The sequence below is a fragment of the Trichechus manatus genome, unplaced genomic scaffold (genome assembly GCF_000243295.1).
Source record: "Trichechus manatus latirostris isolate Lorelei unplaced genomic scaffold, TriManLat1.0 scaffold00226, whole genome shotgun sequence".
Lineage (NCBI taxonomy): Eukaryota > Metazoa > Chordata > Mammalia > Sirenia > Trichechidae > Trichechus > Trichechus manatus.
In genome coordinates, this window is record NW_004444162.1 from 2280777 (window position 1) to 2299958 (window position 19182).

At 38.2% G+C, this 19182-nt stretch overlaps 1 protein-coding gene across 5 annotated transcripts in view; it reads left to right on the forward strand.

Moving 5' to 3' along the window:
* The window catches only part of ORC3 (origin recognition complex subunit 3), a 90747-nt gene extending 77815 nt beyond the window's left edge, over positions 1-12932 (forward strand). For all 5 annotated transcript variants that reach the window (XM_004388985.2, XM_023742957.1, XM_023742959.1 and 2 more), the window contains 4 exons: positions 6620-6761; positions 8478-8594; positions 9557-9633; positions 10209-12932. In XM_004388985.2, the coding sequence (XP_004389042.1) occupies positions 6620-6761; positions 8478-8594; positions 9557-9633; positions 10209-10314 (442 nt within the window). In that variant the 3' untranslated portion in view covers positions 10315-12932. The remainder of the gene's footprint in view (positions 1-6619; positions 6762-8477; positions 8595-9556; positions 9634-10208) is intronic.
* The last annotated feature ends 6250 nt before the right edge of the window (positions 12933-19182 follow it).

The window sequence follows — 19182 nt, forward strand, 5'->3', positions numbered from 1 at the left end:
CATTAAAACACGGAGAATCATGGCCCAGCCAAGTTGACACACAATCTTAACCATCACATACTCCATTGTGTGTACGTACCACAGTTTGTTTATCCATTTATCTGTTGATGGACTTCTAGGTAGTTTCCATCTTTTTGCTGTTGTGAACAGTGCTGCAGTGAATATGGATGTGCCTATGTCTATTCGTGTGACAGCTCTTATTTCGCTAGGATATATTCCTAGGAGTGGGATTGCATTTTGTAGTGCCTTTTTTTGTGTGTGTCTGTGATGGTGACATTTTCTTTGTTCCTCTTACTCTCCTGTGCTGAGTTCCTTTTGTTTGTGGATTTTTTTTTCATTTCTTCTGTTTTTGTTTTTACTGAGACTTTTTATGTTTTTCTTCTTTATTTTGATGAGTAGATTTGTTAACTTTATTTGTGGTTACCTTAAAATTTACCCTTATCTTCCTAGGTTTGAACCAGTCTATTATTGTTTGGTATCGCCTTGCCTTCCTCTCCATTAGAAGGTTCTATACCTACACCATTTTTTCCCTCTTTTATTGATGCTGTTGTCATTTACAGATTAACCTCTCTGGTTCCCTGTTGTAATTCTTTTGGTTTTGCATAGTCCTTAAGAGTTCATTTCCTAGGTTGGTATCTAGCTAGTACAATCCTGTGTCCTATATTCAGCCTGTGGTCTGATGTTGTTTTTTCTGACATCGAAGGACTCCCTTTAATAAGTCTTGTATGTTTGGTTTGGTTTTTACATAGTCCCTTAATTTCTGTTTATCTGGAAGTGTCCTAATTTCACCATCATATTTGAAGAAGAGTTTTGCAGGATATATTATTTTTGGCTGGCAATCTTTTTCTTTCAAGGTTTTATATATGTCATTCCATTGCCTTCTTGCCTGCATGGTTTCTGCCAAATAATCCGAGCTTAGTCTTATTGTTTCTCCTCTGTATGTGACCTTTTGTTCTTCTCGAGCTGCTCTCAGGATTCTTTGTCTTTGGTTTTAGCGAGCGTGATTATGATATGACTTGGTGATTTTCTTTTGGGGTCTATCCTATATGGGGTTCATTGAGCTTCTTGGATGGTCAACTTTTCATCTGTCATGATATCAGGGAAGTTTTCTGTCAGCAGTTCTTCAGTGATCCTGTCTGTGTTTTCTCCCTCTGTTCTAGAACTCTGATCACTTACAGATTTTTGCTTTCGATTGTATCCCACATAATTCTCTGGGTTTCTTCATTTTTCTTTGTTCTTTTTTCTGATTTTTCCTCAAACAGATTTGTATCCAAGTGTTTGTCTTCAGTTTTGCTGATCCTGTCTTCCGTCATTTGAAACCTTCTCAGCCGTTCTGTGACACTGTCCATTTCCGAAATCTTGTTTTTTATCTTTTGGATTTCTAATTGTTGTTTTTGTATGATTTCTACTTGTGAATTTATTTTGGCATTTTGTTCCTGTATTTTCTTGAATTCAATTTTTTTGTCTGTATTTTCCATGAATTTGTCTGCCTTTTCCATGAATTTGTCTATTTTTTCCTCATTTTTGTCGGCTTTTTGCTTCAACTCTTGGATAATTCTGAATATTAGAGATTTGAATTCCCTATCAGTTAGGTCTAGTGCCTTTTCTTCTACTGAATGGTCACTTGGTGTTTTATTTTGGACGCCTACTGGAACCATCCTGTCCTGTTTTGGTAGATGTTTTGATATTGTCTGCTGTCTTCGGGGCATTCAGTAGTTATTTTCCTCATTTATTGATTGTAGATTTGTTTGTTTCATCCTCCTTTTTTGTTTTATTTGGCTATGTCTGAGCAGGTGGGCTTTGCCTTCTTTGTTGTTTGCTTATCTGTGGGCACGATACTTTTCACCTTCTTCTCCAATGGGCAGGGTCAGTCACTCAGGTATGGTACAGCAGGGCAGGTCTAGCTGAAGGGGAGTTGCTGGGATGGGTTGTTTGTGGCACATACCAGGGCTGATAGTGCAGACCGGGAATCAGTGCAGGGAAGGTTCCAGTAGACCGTGCCTGTGCTGCTTGGGAGTGTGATGTTCAGTGCACGGTGTAGGTAGGCAGGACGGAGTGGGTAGATTGTGATGTGTGGTGCTAAGATGCGTATGGGAAAGATGAGAGAGAGGAGAGAGGAACAGGAGCCAAAGACATACACACAAACAAAAAAGAGTGCTAAGGGAGCTTGCTATTGGAGTGGAGAGATGAGAGACTGAGAAATGAGGAAAAACAAAAATAAAAAAAAAAAAGAGTAAAAGAAAAAAATGAATAAATTGAAAAACTGGAAATGAAGAAAGACAAAGGATTAAGAGAGAGAAGAAAACAAAGAAACAAACAAAAAAAAAACGAAAAAAGAAATGCCCCCAGTGAAGTCCCTGTGTATCTGTGCAGAGTAAGGGAGTAGCCTCCAAGCTGCACAGTACTGCCCAGCTAGAAGGGGCTCCCAATCCGAGAAAAGAAAAAGAAAACAAACAAACAAATCAGAACCAACAAACAAACAGAAAAGCCCCTGGGGTCCCACCAGCATGGCGACACAGGCCGGGAAGCAGTTTCAAAGTTGAGCGGTGTTTCATAGCCTTTCAGGAAGAAGCAAAGATGGCGCACGGAGCCAGGTATTTGAGAGAAAGGAGAGGGAGGTGGTGAGAGGTAAGGAAGAAATCTAAAGAAGCAGAAAACAGCAACACCAGCAGCCAACAAAAGGCACTCAGGGAGCTGGCCAGTGCGGGTGGGTAGAATCCAAGCGACCCCGGGGTGCTTCGTGGCCAAGAGACTGTGGCTGCAGGAAGCAGAGGAGGCCGAGTGCGAGTGAAGGAGGGTAGGGAGTGGGAAAGCATATATTGTTGGTTACCAGTTGTTCTGTCTCCTGCTGGAAGCTCCATGAAGCTGCTTGCTGATACCCTCTGTTCGCTGATCTCCGATAGGAGTCCAAGATGGCAGATCTGTGCTATATTAGCTGATACGGGACCTCTGTGTGTATCTCTCCTTGCTCTCTGTTCTTGGTCAGTTTCTTATTCCATTCGGTGCTTGGCTGAGTTCTTTATCTCTTCATTTGATGCATAGGGTTCCAGGATTGATGTGTGACTGTTTCACGTAGTTTTTCTGATCTTTGCTGCGGAGGGACAGCGTGGTGCCTCTGACTATAGCGCCACGTTGCCCGGAAGTGCCCCTCTTTTTATAAATCTTGAAATACAAAAATTGTTGAGTTATGCAACTTGTAAACTGCCAGCAGAACTTAAGGGAGGAATTATAGGCAGGCTGTGTGGACAACTAAGCTGTAAGTTATGTATATATCATTGGGTGGAGTGGAGCTGCAAACACTGTCACAGTTTTTTTCAGAGCATCAATAGAAAAACAAAAAAATGAGTGTCACTTTATTGAAAGAACAGTTACAGTTGTCTTTCACTTACCTGTGCCAACAATATGGGACATACCAAGCTCCTGCCCTAACTGGATGGGGCCAGGGGGCAACTAAGTAGAAGTGAGCTGTTGCCAATATAAACCTTGACCCCAATGCTGATCAGTCACTTGGCATGTTTGAATTGTTTATCTGCTTATGTTTCTTCCTGATGTTTCCCCTAGGCCTGTATTCAAACACTGCAGTTTGTTAGCCCTTGAAATATCTGGGGATGGATCTGTACTTAGCCACATGCACCTGGTATTTTCTATTCAGCTCTGCGCTGAAAGCTTTCCTTAGGGAACTTTCAGTATAAGACCAATCACTATTTTCTTTATGTAGAGCCCTTGGCTGATTCTACAGAAAACCTCTTCAAGTTCTCGGGAGAACCATGTACACGGTCCTCGGGCCGTGGCACCACTGTTGCATAGACAGTTGGCTTGCCTGAGACAGTCAACCTAATGGTCCAGGACTAGGCCCTTTTTACCAGCCCCATTCTTCTTCTCATTACATATTATGATGATTCCCATACTCCACTCAGTTTCAACTCCTTTAGAGTTCCTCAGTGTCTAGTCCTGTCCAATATAATCCTATTTTTACTCAGCCTTTCCAAATACCTTCCTTAGGAAGCCTTATGTTTTGTCAAGTAGTCAGGTAAGTAAAGAATCTGTTTCCACTCACTCCATTTCTGTGTACTGGGTTAAATGTGTTGTGTTATGAAATCATAAACTCTTCATACTAGGATACTGTCTTTACCAAGATCATGTATCCCAGGAGAGAAGAGACTAGTATTGTAGCATGTTAGAGCCAACAGGGACCTGAGGAGTCATGTGGCAGCCAAAGCCCAGAGAGGGGCTGTGACCTGGGAAAGGTCACACAGCTCTGTCAAAAGGCCCTCTCCATTTCTTCACACTGCTCACAAGGGCCACATCACAGATGTTTGAAAAGAGCTTGGAGTTCACTGAAAAAAGATGTCTACTTTGAAGATAAATATAAGCAGTAGACAGAGTCCAGCAGACAGGTTTCACAGTATACCAGGAGGAGCTCTTGGCTAAAATGCTGAGAGCTGAAAATAAGTTGTCACTGTTTTCTCCATAATACAAGCTTCAGCTTTGTAGCCCTGTAGTCTAAATGCTCCTACCACTTCCCTCAGAACCACCTCTCTTTTGGGGAGGGGAAGTGCTTGTGTTTTGCTTATAAACTTTGAATCCAAAAGGAGCATCATGTAGTGCTCAAGTGCCAGACTCGTTGCTTGTTTCTTCTCATAGCAAATAAGTTGCAGAAGTTCATTTCTATGCCAAGCTCAAAGTCTGCAGTTGGACAAAAATTCAAATGTATGGTGTTTTGTCACTGTTGTTGTTTAACTAATATAGCCCAGTGGAGACAAAATAAAGGCAGACATTTTATTTTGCCTCTGATGGAGGTTCTGTGAAGGTAACTGAAAAGGCTTTCTGTCTGGAGAATTGTCTGAATTTCTAAACGTTAAGTATAAAGATGTTTAGAAGAGAGAACAGCACATATGTGAGGCAATAGTTTTGAGTTTCTGAAATTGACTCTTTGATGATCTGATTGCATTGTTTAGTTTCTAGTCCTTACTACATAACAGGGAGTTCAACAAGGTCTTTTAGTGATGGCCATGCCTGATGACTGGAGAGTAACTGCATGTTGGTAGACAGCCAGTAGAGAGGCAGTCAACATCACAGAAATCATTCCTGAGGCCACAGCTAAGTTAACTCAATCTTGAGTAATTAAGATGTTAGCAGGACTTATATATCATGCAGGTGCTTAGTGAGGGCCAAGTCAAAATCATAAACTCTTGGCAAGTGGGTTTTGTTCTGATTCACACTGGAGGAAGAGTGAGTCCAGAAGTGGAATGGGCAGAGGACCAGGAGCTCTTGAGATGGGGAGGAGGAAGATGGTGAGGAGTGCACATGGTTAATACCCTATTCACTTCTCTCTTCCTCAAAGCTATGGACCACAGCAGGGTGGACCAAGTGTAGGGAGATTTTCTAGGCAGTGGTATCCTCTCCAAAAGGAGTGAGGAAAGCCAGAACACCTGGAAGAAGACTATAATTCTCTTGGTGGCTGAGCTGAGGTAGTTGCCTTGTTCTGCTCTACTGGTGGGAAAAGGAGCTGACACAAATTTGTCATGTGGCCAAAATACTTTAAGCCAAGGACTGGACTAAAAATCCCAGCACCTTCTTTATGAAGGGATTTGTGTTTGCTACTTAGAGTTGGTGACTTTGAGGTTTTGTGCTCTAAAGCATCTGCCTTCTAATTTGCCACCCTCCAGACAGTTCTGAGAGAGATGTCACTGTTGTGGCACACCAGCTGGTGGGTTCATTACGCACTCATCGTGAGCTTATTAAATGCCTTATTGTTAGATTTCATTAACTGGTTTTTCATCTAGTTCATAGGTGGAAAATAAGAATGCCAAATTTTTTTAATTAATTGAAATTTTATTGATGAACAGTTCACTTATTTTTTAATACTCTAAAACCAACATTTAACATTTCCTGCCTTCCAAAGTAAAAAATAATTCTAACATATAAAAAGCTTTTGTGGTACTATTTCCATGCTAGACATCAGTTAAAACATGTTTTGTGATCCAAAAATTAATTTCCTAAATTCTTATGTCAAGGCCTGATGCCACTACCAAGAGTTCAGTGTTTGCTATGATAGAGAATGTGGATATTGCAATTTTCTAAATATTTACTTTAAGAAATTAATACTTGAGACAGTATTAATATTTTAATTCTACCTTAAAGATTTTGGGCAGAAATGTAATGTCTGTACATTTGTTCCTAAAGGCTGTCCGTACTGTAGAGTCTGGAGGAATTTTTAAAATATTGTGTGGTGAGAAGTTACTGCTTAAGACGCACTGAGTTTCTGTTAAGTGTGATGGGAAAAACAGAAATGGATATTGGTAATAGTTGCACAACATGGTGAATATAATTAATGTCACTGAATTGTGCACATAAAAATGGTTGAAAGGCAATGATCTTGTTATATATATTTTACTACAATAAAATTTAAAAAATATATTACATGAAATAAGTGCAATTGTGAGCTAACCTGCACTGGATTTAATATTTGGGTTTTGTTTCATTTGTGTGTTTGTTTTTGGTGTTGCTGACTTTGCTTTTTAAATAAATTGCTCAGTCCTCCACAGAGGGTTGACAAAAATGTTGAAAATAAACCTGTACGTATCTAACAGCTGCTGTCTGACTTTGGCTGTTTCAGAGAATACCTTTTGCCTCCAGAGACACAGCCTCTGCATGAGGTGGTGTACTTCAGTGCTGCCCACACCCTCCGAGAGCACTTAAATGCTGCTCCGCGAATAGCCCTCCACACTGCCCTCAACAACCCTTACTATTACCTCAAGGTAAGAAACAGATTCATTTCTCTGACATTTTACTTCAGGCTGCAGGCTTCATTAATTGTCACAAAAATGCTGTAAATTTGCAGTTCTAATTTAATGAGCAGAGATTTGGCAGCTCAGGGTTATACCTCTTTCATGTATTTTATAAATTCTTTAGACTTTAGAAGGAATTTCTGTTTGATGCTGCCCACTTTTGACCATGCATAAACTGAACGCCCTTCATGTGATAAAATCAGATCATAGACACTAAAACTGGGGAATATAATGCCACCACTCTTAGGAAAATAAAGAGGAAGTGTTTCCTACAGACATAACAGCAGATAATGGGTCAAACAGTATGGCTTAAGCAACTTACTTAAAGATACAGATGGTTTTTTTCTGACAGAAAAAATACTTGGGATTTCATCTTGTATTTTAAACCAAAGAAAGATCTGTTCTGAGAGTATCTGCAGAGCCAAGTGTAGAAGATGGCCAGCGATCTGCCAGGCTAAAATTCTAGGACAGCGTACCGCAGCAGAGCCACTTGCTACTTGAATAGAAGTCCATGTGCGTTTACCGATTCCTAGAAGTTCTTCTTTAAACAGATAATTCCTGCTCAAGACAGTTCAGAATTTTAAACATTGGCTTTCTCATGACCAGCTACAATAATCACATTAAGCATTTCTGTAAGGTGGTTAAGAGCTCAGGCTGCTAACCAGTGGAAACCCTATGGGGCAGTTCTACCCTGTCCTGCGGGGTCTCTATGAGTCAGAATAGACGTGACAGTAACAGGTTGAGTTTTGTTTTTTTTTGTAAGGTATATTATAGGTAAACATGAAATAATTTGGGAAGAATTGTCAACTCAATTAAGCATCTAGAAATTTTGCCACAAAAGATATTTAAGAAGTGACTGCATAAAATCTATGAGGAGCATCCCAATGTACTGGTCTCCTATTGCAAAATGGCACAGAAACATGCAAAGCATTGCAGAATACTACTGAGTAAGATGATATAAAGCAGTGGCTTTCAATGGTGGTGGTAGTGGGGAGGTTGAGTAATTTAATATTTAAACAACAACAACAAAAATTAACTCTTCTTGGCTAGTGGTGGTTCATGAGATGTTTTTCTGTTGGTAGGTGTGATTTCAGCAGTCTTTGGGAGGATATATTACAGTATAAGGTGGGAGTGAGATTTTGTTTCTCAATAAGAATTACGGATTTTAAATAGGTTAAAAAAACACTAATGGTTTATATATGATTTAGGATTTGCAGTGTTGACAGAACAGTCCTTTCTCTGAGAGACAGTCATACTTCTGGTAGTGCTATATTGGTATTTACTAACACAATATAGTAATTGCTAGAATTCAGATAATTAATAAATGTTGGAAATGGCATTTTATTGAATATTCACCAAGAATTCCATAAACTTTTTAATATAATTAGAAATGCATTTGGGTCTCAGAAATTAACAATTCATGGTTAAAATGAAAAATATGTCTTCTGATTCTGGAAATACTCTAGTGACTAGGAGCTAGAAGGATTATGATCAAGACCTAATCCTAAACAAGAATTAGCTAACTAACTGGTGAAGACTAAATGCAACTCATTAAACAGAGGACATTTAGAAACCAAAAGTTTCCATTTAATGATTTATTAAATTTAGGTTAAGGTGTTCATTAGTGTCAGTTTTGTTTTTAATTGTTTCTAAAAAGTAGTCATCTTAGTTTACTGTTATTTTTAGAATGAAGCTCTGAAGAGTGAAGAAGACTGCATTCCAAATATCGCACCAGACATCTGCATAGCATATAAACTGCACCTAGAGTGTAGCAGGCTAATCAACCTTGTGGACTGGTCAGAGGTAGGTCGGGGGAAAATACCAAGCTGTGTATTTGTCTAACCCTCCATGACAGCTTTCCTGGAATGTTTTTATACTTTTAGTACTTTGGAACTCACCTTTTATTTTTTTTAATGCCCTGTCTTTTGCTTGGGAGTTATAAATCACCTCATACTACAAAAGTTCCTCAAGAAATAGTGCTAACTGATCAACAGCCCACTCCCATTCCTGCCCTCTGACCCCTCCACCCTTCAACCAAGCCAGTTCTCAGCTCATGCCAGGTCAGAATAAGTATATGATATAACCCAATCGTTAACATTAAGCAAAAGCTAAACAATTTAGGCTTGTTATGTGTTATTCCAAAAAATAAAGAAGTATATTATTCAGTAGCATTTCCTCTGTTGCATAAAGAAAAAAAAATGTATACTGGAATGCCTACATAACAGATTAGCAATCAAGAAGTACAAGGAATATTTGGCAAGGCACTGGACAACTGTTGTTATTCTTTAAAAGACTCTTCTTTCCCTCCTCAGAAGAGTATTACAAAGATTAAACTCTTTTGAAGGCCCTATTTGACAGATGTCACCATTTAAAAATATACATTATTGGCTGCTTCCAAGAAAAATAGGTGTTTTCCTGGGTGAGGGAGCTTTATAGAGGATGCAGGGCTTCCTTTGACTTTTGACTTTGACTAGCTTTGTTTTCTTGTTTTTCTTTGCATCGCATCTTAGTTCTTTGAAACATAAGATTATTCAGAAACCATGACATTATCTCTTAATGTGTAATTGGTTTAATGTGGTCATCACTTAGTTTTGAAAATCTGAAATTTGGTGATGGGAAAAAAGTGCCCACCATCAGCCACAGCAGTGCCTGACCAGGCCTTCATTGTAGAACCATCAAAGGAAGTTCAGTATCAAAGGAAGTTCAGTAAAAGATGTTGGGCTGTTATACAGATTTTTATTTTTTCTGTTTTGTCCTTTCAAAAGGCCTTTGCAACAGTTGTGACAGCTGCTGAAATGAATGCAAATTCTACAGTCTCGGAAGAAATGAATGAAATTATCCAGTATCCTTTTAAAACAAGTTGTATAGTATCCAAATAGCATAGAATATAAACTTACAGTCTCTCTGGATCTACATTAAAGATTTATAAAGATGCTCCAAACAATTTTATTACTTGTTAATATTAACCATACTTTTCCAGAATAATTTAACTTTCTAAATATTCTGAATTTAATCTAAAATAAGGCCAAACCTAAATACTAGGTTCTGCATTTATATCAAGATCATATTTCAAAGTATAGGTTTTTAAAAATTCACCCAGAATGGAACTGTCAGTATTAAATTCTCTGGTTTTCTAAGGGTATTGATGTACTTTTAGAAGTTGGGGGGGGAGGGGATTATTTTATACTGTGTGAAAAAATTATATTCAGGTAAGCGTTGAGCACTTTTTCATTCATGTCTTACTGACAGTAGATTCTGATAACATTTAATGTTTTCCAGTAAGGGTTAGAGTTTAATTTAGGAGTATATATTTGAACTGTCTACTTCAGTTTACCAACTAACATTTTAGCATTGAGATTTTAAGCCTCTTTTTGTCAAAAATACAACTTGGCAAATTTCCTTAGCTGCTGTCTCCAGTGCTCGGTTTATTAGAGCCGTTTCTGAGCTAGAACTTTTAGGATTTATAAAACCTACCAAACAGAAGACTGACCATGTGGCAAGGCTAACATGGGGAGGCTGCTAGAAGGCAGATGAGTGAAGCCAAAGGAATCACGTTTAGTTTAAGAGAAAAAGGAGACTAGTCATATTTACATCACTATAGGAGTTTATTTTGGTGAGAATGTGTAATCCCACATGATGTTTAACCAGAAAATAGCCATGTGTTAACCCCAAATGGGTGTATATCAAAAATCTTTGGAATACTTCAGAATCCAACAAATAACACTCTTACATTGTAACTAAAAGCTCTCTCACATTATTGCTGTAACTTTCAAAAAGTCAGTACTAAATTATGAGTGAATTGTTCTTGAGCATATGTAGTGTATAAATATAATAAATTCCTTTACCTGGGAGAATAAATTAATTATTTACAATTGGTTTAGCAGTTCTCATTCCTCCTCCCCCAATTTCTAGCGTTGGCATTCCTCCTTCTAGTAAGCTGTACAGTAAGTAACATGAATATCCTACAGGTTTATTTCTCCAGGTGACAAGATTCTGACTTGCCTCTGCCTCCCCATTTCCTTCAGTCTTAGCAGCTTAAAAGGTCACAAACTTTTTCGCTTTATCCTTAAAGGCAGTAAATGTTCTACTTCAGGATGGCCCATCATGGAGTATTAGAGCCTTTAGAAGTCACATTCCAGAGTGAGGCCCAAGTTAAATGATATTTGGATGTCTTCTTTGGCCAGAACTCATTAAGACATCATGAAACAAGGATACCTAAGGTTCAGTATTTAATGTTTTACTACCAAGAAAATTCTGGAGCTTCTCTTTAAGGCTACTCACTAACATATGAAAATTACGATGCAGATATATAGCTGGGGGATAAAATCCAAGTCCAGTAAAATTGCTTTAGTTAGTAAACCTTAGGATATAATTTGTTTTTGTGTGTGAGTTTTGTTTGTTTGTCTTTAATGACAAGATAAATGTATAACTAAAACTCAGTTCTGGAGTATAAAAGGAGGTATCGGGTTTAGACTAAAGAATATCCTAGACCTCTGGCAACATGATGGGCAGAAATAACATTAATAGATAATTGCTACACACACCCCCGCCAAACCACCACCACCACCACACACATAAAATCAAGGACATCCAGGGTACCAGAAACAGTCAACTGCAAGCCAGGGCAGAAAGTACCTAGTCCTGCAAGGATAGAAGTGGCCCTGTGCCCTCAAACGGTAAGGAGCTGAAACAGACACCTTGCATTAAGTTGAAGTCCTGCCCTCTCTGAATACAGGAGAAGGAACATTTCTTCCCAAGAAAGAAGCAGGACATTTGTCTCTTCCCAGGGCTCTGTATCAGAGAAAAAAATATCCAGGATCCCTTAGGAAATCAAAATCCCAGCCTATGCCACAAACAGATGTATGGTCTGAAACTCTACAAGCTACATGATGCAAGAACCACAAGTAAATAAATTAACATAAAAACTTATGCTACACTAGTTGAAACCACTCTGAACACATTCATAATCCCAGATGTTAGGATCTCCCACATTCTTGGTACTGTGACCATGTACTGAGCCACAAAGCAAATCTCAACAAATACTAAAGAATCAATATCATACATACTACAGTCTCTGACCACAATGCAATTAAATTAGAAATCAATAACAAAAGGGTGAGGAGGGTACACACTAAGGGTATAAAATCAAGATACAAATTGTAAAATTGCTGGACATCAGTAACATGTTAATATGGCAAAGTATGTTCAGACTTTAAAACTTTCTTAGCAACTTACACATTTGTAGTTCCAAACATATGTTTGGAAATTTTTAAATACTTCTAAATATTCATGATTAAAAGAAGAAATCCATTTCATTTTTCAAAGGTAAGACTGTGAACATAAAAAAAAATCTACAAATAAGGTTCTGAAATCACAAAACATAAAAATCAGTAGTAGCCCTACTTAAACTACCAATTCAAAATTATAATTTTTACAAACATAATTTCAATGAAAACTGGTCATCTTTGAAGAAATTCATAAGACCTTCTAGGAGAAAATTATAGAACTTAATTAAAAGAGTAGAAAAAGACCTAATAAATAGATGTTGATAGATTAGACTCATTGTCAAAATGTCAGTTCTTCCCTAAATAAGTCCATAAATATTGTGCAGTTCCAGTCAAAACCCCAACAAGGTTTTTCCACAAATAAGAGACTGCAGATCGTAAAATTTATAAGCAAATATCGAGACAATTTTAAAGAAAAAATTAACGGGAGAATGTGTCTTAACCAGATACCATGACTTTTTATAAAGGTATAGGAATTCAAACTGTGTGGTTTTTGCCGTAGGGACCAACAGATCAGTGGATCAGAATAGAATGCAAAAACAGATATGGGAACTTGATGTATAACACATCTGTGGGAAATGTTTCAATAAATTATGGTGGCACAGTGGGCTATCCATATGGAGATATCCATATCCCTAGTTCACCTCATACAAAAAAATTATGTGGATTAAAGTTCTAATGGGAAAAAGCACACTTTAGAAGACAGTATATTTTTTTTTTATATCAAGGGTGGGAAAAGGTTTTTGTTTATGTCTGTATACATACACACATCAGAAAGCACAAAACCATAACTAAATTTGGATACATTTAAATTAACAGCACTACCTATCAAGAAAATGACCAAAAAAAAAAAAAATCCAATAGAATAATTAGCAAAGGATAAAAAGCACAATACACAGAAGAGTGAAACATAACCAATAAACTTAAAAGATGCTTAACCTCATTAGTAATAAAAGAAATGCAAATTAAAACCACTTTGAGATACCATTTAAGACCCATTAGGTTGACAGAAAGGAGCCCTGCTGGCTCAGTGGGTAAGAGCTCGGCAGCTAATTGAAAGGTTGGTGGTTCAAACCCAGCAGCTGCTCCTCAGGAGAAAGATGTGGCAGTCTGCTTCCGTAAAGATTACAGCCTTGGAAATCCTATGAGGCAGTTCTACTCTGCCCTATAGGGTTGCTACGAGTCGGAATCGATTCTTTGGCAATGGGTGAAGTTGACAAAGAATTTAACCTAAAAACCAGTTACCATTGAGTGGACCCTGACTGTAACCAAGTGCAGCTTGTTCCTCTATCCCCAGTATTTCCTAAAAACTGAAATTTCTGTTTGAAGGCTCGATGGATTCTGATTGCCTAGTCCGTACTGTTTCAAACACTTGTAGAGAATAATGGAAGGACTCATCTGCAGTTAAGGGAGTGCAAATTGATCAGCATTTTGGAGAGTTATATACCTAATTCAAATGATAGTATACATATGTTATGGCCTACCAATTCCTCTTCCAAGAGTCTACCCTAGAGAAAAATTCATACATTTTCATCCTTGTGCACAAGGACGTTCACCTCATTGTTTGTAATAATGGAAATTTTAAATTTACTTATATGCCATTAGGGGGATAGGTAACAATTTAAATAAATGAACTAAATTTTTATACGTTAATGAATATGTAGAAAAAAGGTTGCCAAAAAATATGCAGTACATAACATAACAGGAGTTTTTTTAAACCTACAAATATTTATCTAAACTCACAATATCATATATTGTTTATGGATTCATACATATGGAGAAAAGTATAAAAACTTGGATGGGAAAGAAACACCAAGTTTAGGAAAGTAGTTCTTTGTAGATGAAAGAAGGGACAGAATAGCTTTCACTGTATTTAACTTTTTCCTTCTTTAATAAAACCTGAAGCAAATATGGCAAAATGTTAATATTTGTTAATTTCAGATAGTAGGTATATAGGGCATTATTATATTTACTCTTGGTACTTCTTTCGTAGGTTTAAAGATGTCTTAATTTTAAGATTATAAGACAAAAGATTGATTTAGAAAATGTCTCTAAGCATTAGAAACCTGACCACTGCTTTCCTGTAATTTGAATGAAATTAAACATCCCTAATAAATGTACATTTTGAAGATGTCACTCTTCAGGAGTGCCATTATAAATCTAGAAATCCCTGGGTGGCACAAACGGTTAAGTGCTCTACTACTAGCTGAAAGGCTGGCAGTTTGAACCCACCTAGATTAGGCACCAGCACAGGCCTGGCTATCTGCTTCTGAGGATCACAACCTTGAAAACTGTGGAGCAGTTCTACTCTGCACAGATGGCATCGCCATGAGTCAGAATCAACTTGACAGTAACAACAATGTAAAACTAGCTGCATGAATTCTGTCTGGCTCATTTCTTAAGAGTTGGTACAGTTTATATCAGGAAGGGTAAAGAAAGGGTACACTTCTATTCACTGTGCTAAAAAATGTCAAGCTCAGTAGGTGCTTCTCCTTCACTGAGGGAGCGTATAGTCTAGTCCTGGTCAAGTTACAAGTACTAAGCAATTTGCTACCCAAAGAGACCCAAGATCTTCAGAAAGCCTTTAATATTTACTGTCTGTCTTCAATCACAAAATACTTTAGGTCTGAGTCAAGACACTTGACAAAACAAAACCATCACTTAAAGAGCTTTGAGAAAGAAAATTTGAGTAGCATTAGTTAAGGTAGATTAGATATTTTACCATCTTTTTTTAAAATGCCAAGATTTCTTACTTAGCAGAATTAAACACATGCACAAAGAGCTGTCAACTTGAAAATAAAGGAATTTATAAGATGTATAAACACAAACACCACCTTAAGCAAGAAACCAGATAAATACGGGCTTTTGACACCTTGAAATCCCTGTATTAAAGGCAGAGCCTCTGTCATCCTAGGGGTCCCTGAATGATGGCATGGAGTATAGCCTCTGCCAAGTGGATGATTAGAGCAAAGAATAATTTGTATTGTGTGAAGTCAGATTTCATGATTTATCAATATTACAAGTCACTCCCCTCCAGTCAAATGCACCCTCAGCTATGAAGTTCGTTTAAACAATGTTCAGTAAAATCTAGAACAAGAATGTGTGGATGATTTTAAGAATTTCCCCTCTATTGTCTACTTAGATGAGGCCCCCAACAATGGAGGAGATTTGCTAGTATTCCATGTCAACAATATGTACAATGTGGTTTCTCCAGCTTTCAAACCGTACAGATGAGCACCAGATAAAGTCAGTGTTTAGAAACTATCTTCAAACAGTAGACTCATACAGCAAGATGCTTACACTGTGAGGTACAGAGGAAACTAGACTCCACACCAGCCAGCAGATTCACTTCTGTCTGAGGCATAGGTTTAGGTTCAATAAGTACCGTTAAGTTACCCTGGTTTACTTTTTTTTCTTCCTTTGCTGGACACTTAGTTGAATTCATGCAAAGTAAATGCATATTTCATGCATGCACCACTTTGATTTTTTCCTAACTACTTAAGAGAGTAGCAGGATACATAACGGTCTATTTCCATAGTTTATACTCAAATGAGCTAAAAAATTAAAACATGAAGCTTATTTGTGATAATCCCTACTGGGACACGAAGCCCTCAAATCTGTCAGTGAAGTAGCACCTCAATGCTGTGCCCACACCTTAATACAGTAAAACCTCAATCAAAATATGATGGGTATTCTGGTACACTAATAAAAGACTAACCTGACAACCCTTAAGTAATTAAGTACAGTTTGAAATTCATCCAAAAAATATTGAGCACCTAATATGTGCCAGGTACTGTTCTAGGCACTTCTGATACTTAATGAACCAAGACCCTTGCCCTCACTGCATTCTAGCAAAGGGAGTACAACAGGTAAGTTATAGAAACAAAAAATCAGCAGGGTAAAGAGAACCAAGATGTCAGCCTGCAATTTTGAGGTGACGTGAGCAAAAAAAGATGAAAGGTTCAGTGGCAGAAGTCTCGCCTTCCATATAGGAGACTGGGTTCAGTTTCGGCCAGTGTACCTCATATGCAGCCACCACTCATCTGTGAGTGGAGGCTTGCATCTTGCTATGATGCTGAACAGGTTTCAGGTTTCCAGACTAAAGCAGACTAGGAAGAAAGGCCTGGCAATCAACTTCCAAAAATCAGTCGCTGAAAGCCCTGTAGATCACAATGGTCTGATCCACAACTGATCATGGGGATGGCACAGGAGCAGACAGTGTTTTGTTCAGTTGTGCATGGGGTCACCAAGAGTCAGGGGCCTAATAAGAAGGCAGCTAACAACAGACCATTGTAGGAGTCCCTAGATGATGCAAGTGGTTGCTAACCAAAAGGTTGGAGGTTAGAGTCCACCCAGAGGTGGCTCAGAAGAAAGGCCTGGTGATCTACTTCTTAAAAAATCAGCCACTCAAAATCCTATGGAGCACAGTTCTACTCTGACACACATGTGGTACTGTGAGTTGAAATCATCTTGAGGGCAACTGGTAGCCCATTGTAAGGTCTTTGACTTACTTAGAGAAGAAACCATCTAAGACAGCTCTATGAAGGATTACTCTTAAATTGAAGAGTTATTTTGCTATATTTGTTTTATGTGCATCTCAAAGCTGTAGACATGACTGCTATGAGGACAGACTGGGATGGATGAGACGCAAATGAGACAACAAAGACCAGTTAAGGGGCTTCTGAAATAATCCAGGCAAGACATGATAATGTCTTAGAATAATAGCAGTAGAGATGGTGAGATTTTAGGTGGAACTCAGAGAAAGGATGTGAAGAGTTAAAAAAAAAAAAAAAACAACCAAGTCCATTGCCATCAAGTCAATTACGACTCATAGTGACCCTATAGGACAGAGAACCATCCCATAGGGTTTCCAAGGAGCAGCTGGTGGATTGGAACTGCTGACCTTTTGGTTAACAGCCAAGCTCTTAACCACTGTGCAACCAGGGCTCCGTGAAGACTTCAGGGCTAAGGTTTTTTGCTAAGGAACTACAACAATGGAATTGCCACTAACATGAATAGCAGCTGAACATTGTCTGATATAGTACTGGAAGATGAGCCCCTCAGATTGGAAGGCACTTAAAATATGACTGGGGAAGAGCTGCTTCCTCAAAGTAGAGTTGACCTTGATGTGGAAGGAGTCAAGCTTTCGGACCCTTCATTTGCTGATGTGGCATGACTCAAAAAAAAACAGCTGCAAACATCCCTTAATAATTGGAACATGGAATGTACAAAGTATGAGTCTAAGAAAATTGGAAATCATCAAAATGAAATGGAATTCATAAACATCAATATCCTAGGCATTAGTGAGCTGAAATGGACTTGCATTGGCCATTTTGAATGGGAAAATCATATAGTTTACTATGCTGGGAATGACAAATTGAAGAGGAATGGCATTACATTCATCATCACAAAGAACATTTCAAGATGTACCCTTAAGTACAACGCTGTCAGTGATAGGATAATATCCATACACCTACAAGGAAGACCAGTTAATACGACTATTATTCAAATTTATGCACCAACCACTAAGGACAAAATGAAGAAATTGAAGATTTTTACCAACTTCTGCAGTCTCAAATTCATCAAACATGCAATCAAGATGCACTGATAATTAGTGGTGATTGGAAACAAAGAAGGATTGGTAGCTGGAAAATACGGCCTTGGTGATAGAAACAATGCTGGAGATGGCATGATAGAATTTTGCAAGACCAATGACTTCTTCATTGCAAATACCTTTTTTCACCAACATAAACAGAGACTATACATGTGGACGTCATCGGACAGAATACACAGGAACAAATGAAGACTACATCTGTAGAAAGAGACGATGGAAAAGCTCAATATCATCAGTCAGAACAAGGCCAGGGACCAACTGCAGAACAATCAATTGCTCATATGCAAGTTCAAGTTGAAGCTGAAAATTAGAACAAGTCCTCAAGAGCCAAAGTACAACCTTGAGTGTATCCCACCAGAATTTAGAGACCATCTCAATAGATTTATGGTTTGTATTCTGTTTATGCCATATATTAGGGCCCCTAGCATTGTCCCTATTTTCAGTTCCATGGTCTTTATCGTTTTAGATTTTATATTTAGGTCTTTGATCCACTTTGAGTTAGTTTTTGTGCATGTTGTGAGGTATGGGTCTTGTTTCAGCTTTTTGCAGATGAGTATCCAGTTATGCCAGCATCATTTGTTAAAAAGACTGCTCTTCCCCCAGTTAATGGACTTTGGAACTTCGTCAAATATCAGCTGCTCATCGGTGGATGAATTTATGTCTCGATTCTCAATTCTGTTCCATTGGTCTATGTATCTGTTGTTGTACCAGTACCAAGCTGTTTTGACTACCATGGCAGTTTAATAGTTTCTAAAATCAGGTAGTGTGAGGCCTCCCACGTTCGTCTTCTTCCTGAGTAATGCTTTACTTATCTGGGGCCTCTTCCCTTTCCATATGAAGTTGGTGATTTGTTTCTCTAAAAAATGCCACTGGAATTTGGATCAGGATTGCATTGTATCTGCAGATCGCTTTCGGTAGAACTGACATTTTCACAATGTTGAAGCCTTCCTATCTGTGAGCAAGGCATGTTTTTCCACTTATGCAAGTCTCTTGGTTTCTTGCAGTAGTGTCTTGTAGTTTTCATTGTATAGGTCTTTTATGTCGCTGGTTAGATTTATTCCTAAGTATTTTATCTTCTTGGCGGCTATTGTAAATGGTACTGATTTGGTGATTTCCTCTTAGAAGCTCTCTTTGTTGCTGTAGAGGAATCCAACTGATTTCTTTATGTTTATCTTCTATCCTCATACTTTGCTGAAATCTTCTATTAGTTGCAGTAGATTTCTTGTGGATTCTTTGGGGTTTTCTGTATATAAGATCATATCATCTGCAAAGAGAGATACTTTTACTTCTTCCTTACCAATTTGGATGCCCATTCTTTTTTTAGACTAAATTGCTCTGGCTAGGACCTCCAGCAAAATGTTGAATAAGAGTGGTGATAAAGGGCATCCTTGTCTGGTTCCCGTTCTCAAGGGGAATGCTTTCAGACTCTCTCCATTTAGGATGATTTTGGCTGTTGGCTTTGTATGAATGCCCTTAATTATGTTGAGGAATT